Source organism: Patiria miniata, unplaced genomic scaffold (genome assembly GCF_015706575.1).
Source record: "Patiria miniata isolate m_02_andy unplaced genomic scaffold, ASM1570657v1 HiC_scaffold_29, whole genome shotgun sequence".
NCBI classification, from domain to species: Eukaryota; Metazoa; Echinodermata; class Asteroidea; order Valvatida; family Asterinidae; genus Patiria; species Patiria miniata.
In genome coordinates this window covers 8,892,736-8,898,566 of record NW_024037068.1, presented here as the reverse complement: position 1 = coordinate 8,898,566, position 5,831 = coordinate 8,892,736, and the positions used below count along the sequence as shown (strand labels likewise).

General features: G+C 45.2%; 1 protein-coding gene across 1 annotated transcript; it reads right to left on the bottom strand.

Annotated features, from left to right (window-relative positions):
• Positions 1-3,319: 3,319 nt before the first annotated feature.
• Positions 3,320-4,735, bottom strand: LOC119735149 (uncharacterized protein K02A2.6-like). The gene has a single exon (XM_038208852.1). It carries the CDS (start codon positions 4,733-4,735, stop codon positions 3,320-3,322), a length of 1,416 nt encoding a protein of 471 aa, XP_038064780.1.
• Between the last annotated feature and the right edge of the window lie 1,096 nt (positions 4,736-5,831).

Below are 5,831 nucleotides of genomic sequence, written 5' to 3'. Positions count from 1 at the left end.
GCATGTAGTCATCTCTCTGTGTGACTAGCAAAACACTGGAATTATACATGTAAGTATGTATAATGTTGGCATAATCACAAACTAAAAATGTATGAGGTCATTTCTTTCTGGAATTCGGACCCTACTGGCTGTTTTTGAAGTGAATTCAGCTATGGAAAATCCAAGCCTTCCTTTGCTTTTTTTCAAAATTACAAACCATCAGTGGTGAGCATAAAAGTTTGAGAATAATTAAGTGTGTCAACACAAATTATTCTGGGATTTAATTTAGTTTAGGATTACCCCTTTCAGGGCCAGGGTATTCCTAGTCTTATAAATACTGGAATGGCTGAGGATATTTGTTCAGGTTCATCTACTTTGGATTTGATCATGTAATCTCTGATAAGGAGCAGACTAACAGCAAAATAATCATGTAGAAACGCAGCAAATGGCTTATTAATTAGTCAAGTGGCTTAGACCCAAAGTTTGACAAGATCGTGATCGGCTGATCCGAAGCACAACAATTTGAAACCCATGTTTTTTTTCTTTTGTATTTTGGAAGGTATTTTTTTTCTACACACATATCCTTATTCAATAACATTTTAGTGTCATATAAGTGACTGGATAACTTGAGGACATGACATAATTCATATTCAATATATTTCATATCCACCACCAAAATAATAATGAACAGTCGCCAAATGTCGTTAGTTGTACCGGAGTACGAGTTTAGTTGTATCGGAGCAAATATTTTTCTGGAAATGTTGTGGTTTTCTTTGGTGCTGAAATGGTAAATAATAATTGGAAAAAAAATCAACAATGCAGTCGTTAGAATCAGATAATTAGCTAAAGTGCCGGTGTGATTACTATCGTTTATGATAATTGTTATACGTCACCTAATTTGTAGTGAAGCTTAAGTAATGTAGTTTTGATTCCTGTTTACATACAATTTTTGAAAGGGTGTAGAAGAAATATGAATCATATCACAAATGTAAGACCTGCTATTTTTAGTCGCGAATGTTTGGAATTAATTAATCTCTTGGTTAAACTCAAGATCAGCTCCTGTTTACGCACTGTAAGGGATTGCTTTTTTCATTGTTTATTTTTTTTTATTTACAGATATCTGTGGTCATGGCTGCGTCGACAGGATCTCTTATCTATGCTGTCCCCGATGATGTAATACAGACGATTTTGCAAGACCTGAGTGCGTCTGACCTGTGTCACGTGGCATCATGCTGCCGATGGCTTCGCGAAGCAACCAATCAGGATTCACTCTGGCGCCCTCTTTGTCAAAGCAGAGGATGGGAGCACTACGGCTCCACCACAGACCTGGCCAAGATAGCCCCCTACGACCCTTTCGATAGCCCCAACGTCACCTTCCAGAATGATAAGATCGTGACTGATGACAACACAGCGGGTTTAACCAGCACTTGCAGGTGGAAAGGCGTCTACATGAGAGCACACCATCTGGATAGAAACTGGGCTACAGATTGCTGTCATATTAATCGGTTTTACTATGATGTGCGAGGAGACTCCCGTCCTGATATGCATAATAGTTTTGTCGATGGGGATCTTCTTGCAATTTTCAAGGACAGACCTACCAAAGCAATCCATGTGTATGACATTCGAAAGGAGACCCTTCAGTGTGTTATTCCTTGTGTCGGAATGAAAGGCAGAGAGGAAGATATCAGGTTCAAAGATGGCGTCATTCTGGTGCCTTTCAGTGATGGGAAGGTGTATGCATTTGATGCATTAACCGGACAGACGCTTCAAACGATTGAAGGAAACGCTGGTGATAAGCACACGATATGCCTACTGTATTTTGATGGTGATTTAGTCATCGGGTATTCAAATAGGCCTAATTTCGAAAGGTACGCCGATCTTGCGAAGTCGTGGGGTATTTACGTGTGGTGTGTCAAAGACGGTAAACTTCAACGCATTCTAACCGTTGATCCCGCAGACGGGACCAACGAGTTTTATAGCCAGGACTATAAAGACAAGATGGTAGCGGCAGTCTACGATGACGACCACATTCGCATGTGGGATGCGAGGAGCGGAGAGTGTTTGCATAAACTAGAATGTCAGGGGCCGGCGGAAGACTTAAGAGTCGAACTCGGCCATAACATTATCGTTGGTTTCAGCGAAGAAGGTGACATGTTCGTTGCCATTATTTGGAGCCAGGACACTGGAGAGTGCCAAAGGGTGATACATTTACCACTAGCACGAGCTAACGTGGGTATAGCACAGGTCGTGAACAAATTGATACTAATAGAGGTCCATGGAGCGAAGAAGTTTGGCCACTATGTCCCATCATTGCACGCTTACAATTTCCGTGGAGAATTAGTATCGGCTACGGATATCGTGCCTGCTTTCAAAAGACCATATTTTTTTATGAAATACGGCAGCAAGCGCCCCTTCAATATGTGGGTAGAGCCGCAGGAAGGCCAATACAGTCATGATAAGCCTTACAGGGCCGTCTTCAACGCCACTCCAAATGGCTTGGTACGACTCTTCGATGTTAATCAAGCCCTAATCATCTGGATTGACGAAATCAGTATGATCCTCAAAGACCATGAGGAAGGAAGACTTCTTTTCCGTCATTACTGGTAAACAGTGCCACCTAACCAGTTTATGAACTCGCATGACAACTTTCAACTCCAGCAATAATCTCTGTAAAAAAACTCACAGATATCGTACCCTGAAGAAAGTTATAGACTCCGATATGTTGGGAACTATTCCAGGTTTATTAGACGACAACACAAGTTCACATACGAACATGTAAGCGGCCATGTTAGGAGTGATGCATGCTGGGATACATGGATTAGACTTGCTACAATGCATCGATTAGATGGGAATCGCTACATCCTCTCTTCTAAGTTTAGTTTTAACAATTTGAATAAAACAGCTTTATGAAATAAACATTTGTTTGATCAGTGAATTTGTAAACTGGAGTCTGGTAATTTAAAATCTGAGTATTTCACTGATTTGAAAACACTTAATGAATATTTAAAAAACACACTGGTTATGTAAATGTACCAAGATAAACAATTACTATCCTTTCCTCTGAAAAACAAACAGAGGGTTAAACCAATAATATAGTAAAAAAAAAAAAAAAAAAACTCAAATGCCTTGAGTACTGAGATAGACTGTCTCAGTACTCGATGTGTGTACAAGGGATTATTCTGCCCTCATCTCTGGAGTGTACAACACATAACACATGTTGAGTAGGCAAATGTAGTTACTAACAGTCCGGTAGTCGGGGACAGTCCAAAGTTATCAGCATGAAATTTGGAACAACACACAAATCCAGTGCGGGCGAAGCAATAACAGTCACACAAAACTGTTAAGTGAATTTAGGATTTGGCTTCGAGATGCGACCGGAACGAGTGAGAACTGGCTGTGGTGGAGGTGCGTGGGGGATGGCAGGCTGAGGCAGTGGATCCTGTGGCGGTAAGTAGAAGTCAGGTGAGTGTTGTTGCTGTGGAGGTGGTTCAGGGACTGGCAATAAGTGTCTCCGATTGCGGCGGTAGAGTGTGCCTTGGGCATTGACGATGTACGATCTGGGGTTTCTGGAATGCTTTTGGACAATTCCAAGCTGATCGTGCCCTTTGGGTGATTGTAGACGGACAACTTGCCCTGGTGTCAGTGGTCGGAGGGGCTTGGCAGATTTGTCGTATGAAGACTTCTGTTGCTGTTGCCTCTTGCGTAACTGTGCTGTGACGCGTGTGTAAATGGCGGGTTTAAGGAGTGGCGTCGGGGTAGGGATGGTTGTGCGAAGACGCCGTGACATGAGACGTTGGGAAGGTGAGCCAAGCTGGGGGTTGGTTGGGACATTGCGAATGTTCAGCAGGTTTCGGTAGAGGTCTGAACCGTCGCGTTTTGTCTTCTCGAGGAGTTGTTTGGCGCGCTTGACAGAGCTTTCTGCAAGGCCATTGGACTGGGGAAAATGAGGACTGCTGGTTGTATGCTGGAAGCCCCATGACTGTGCGAATTGTTTGAAGGCGAAGCAATCAAATTGTCGTGCGTTGTCACTGATAACGATGCGGGGGATTCCATGGATGGAAAATTGTCTCTTGAGTACCTCAATGACTGTAGAGGCACAGGTGTTGTCGAGTGAAGCGAAGTCAAACCAGCCGGAGTATGAGTCACCAAGGGCTAGGTAATCCATACCGTTCCAATGGAAAAGGTCAACTCCAATGTGTTCCCATGGTAGGCTGGGTGGGGGGTAGCTTTTCAGTGGTTCTTTCTGTTGATGGGCTTTGGTAGCGTTGCAAACTGTGCATCCAGAGACGGACTGCTCGATATCAAGGCACATTGATGGCCAGTAAACTACATCTCTGGCTCTGCGTTTGGTAGCCTCGATGCCTGGGTGACCTTCATGCAGTATTTGGATGTATTCTGCGCGTAGTGACTTGGGAATGATGGCCTTATGTCCCTTTAAGATGATACCGCGGTCGAGAACCAGTTCATCTCTGAACGCGAAGTAGGGGTGGGCCTTTGGTGGGGCATTGTTGATATGCGAAGGCCATCCGCGACTGATGACATCAGTGAGCTGTTGCATGGCAGAGTCACAGGCAGTTGCTTTCTTGAGCTGTTCAAGTCGCATGTCAGAGATTGACAGGAGGGTCATGACTTGCAGGTCATCAGTTTCAGTACCGGTCGTTGTCAAGGGTGCACGTGACAAAGTGTCGGCAAGGAACAATTCTTTTCCTTTCTTGTACACGAGGGTGATGTTATACCTCTGTAACCGGAGAAGCATGCGTTAAAGCCGCGCAGGGGCACTCAGCAGAGGCTTTTTGACGATGGTGACCAATGGTTGGTAGTCAGTTTCGACTACGATGTCTTTACCGTATATGTAGTCGTGGAACTTGGTGCAGGCAAACACAACTGCAAGCAGTTCTTTTTCAATCTGTGCGTAGCGTTGTTCAGTGTCACTCATGGTACGTGAAGCATACGCGACAGGGGCACCCTCTTGTAGGCAGGCTGCGCCAAGGCCAAACTCAGAGGCATCGCAGGTCAACGTGACTGGCTTGCGGACATCAAAGTACGTGAGTGTCGGCGCATTAGCAATCTTGTCCTTGATTGCTAGAAATGCGGCATTGTGTTGCTCTAGCCAGCACCAATGGATGTCACTATGTGTGAGCTCGCGTAGTGGGGCTGTTAAGTCGCTCAAGTTGGGTACAAACTTGGCCAGGTATGTCACCATGCCAAGAAAGCGTTGTAGGGCAGTAACGTCGTTGGGTGGAGGCATGTCGGTGATAGCACTGACTTTGGCTGGGTCAGGCTTAAGTCCATTGGCGGTGAAGACGTGACCGACATATGAGACTTGTTCAAGACCGAAGCGGCACTTTGTGGGGTTGAGGCGCATGTTGATTTTGCGTATCCGATCAAGGACAGTTTGAGGTTTCGATCATGTTCCTCTTTAGTGCGTCCACCAACTAGTATGTCATCTACGATGATGGAGCATGGCAGATCGGCGAATATCTGCTCCATGGTTCTCTGGTACACATCGGAGGCAGAACAGAGGCCGTAGGGCATGCGAAGATAGCGGTATCTGCCATGTGGCGTGCTGAATGTAGTCAGCAGTGATGATTCGTAATCTAAGGGGATCTGCCAGAACGAGCATTTAGCATCAAGCACTGAGAATACTGTCGCACCATCCATCTTGGCAGCGACTTCCTCTACTGTTCGGGTAGGGTGGTGTGGGCGTTTCAGTGCTTCGTTAAGGTCGCGAGGGTCGATGCATAAGCGGATTTCTTCGCTGTTTTTTCTTATGAGTCGCGACCATGGAGGAAACCCAGTCTGTCGGTTCGGAGACTGGAGTGATCACGCCTAGGGTAGTCATCCGCTGCAGT

Coding starts and splice junctions, on each gene's coding strand:
- LOC119735149 (XM_038208852.1), bottom strand. CDS start 4,735: ATGCTTCTCCGGTTACAGAGGTATAACATCACCCTCGTGTACAAGAAA.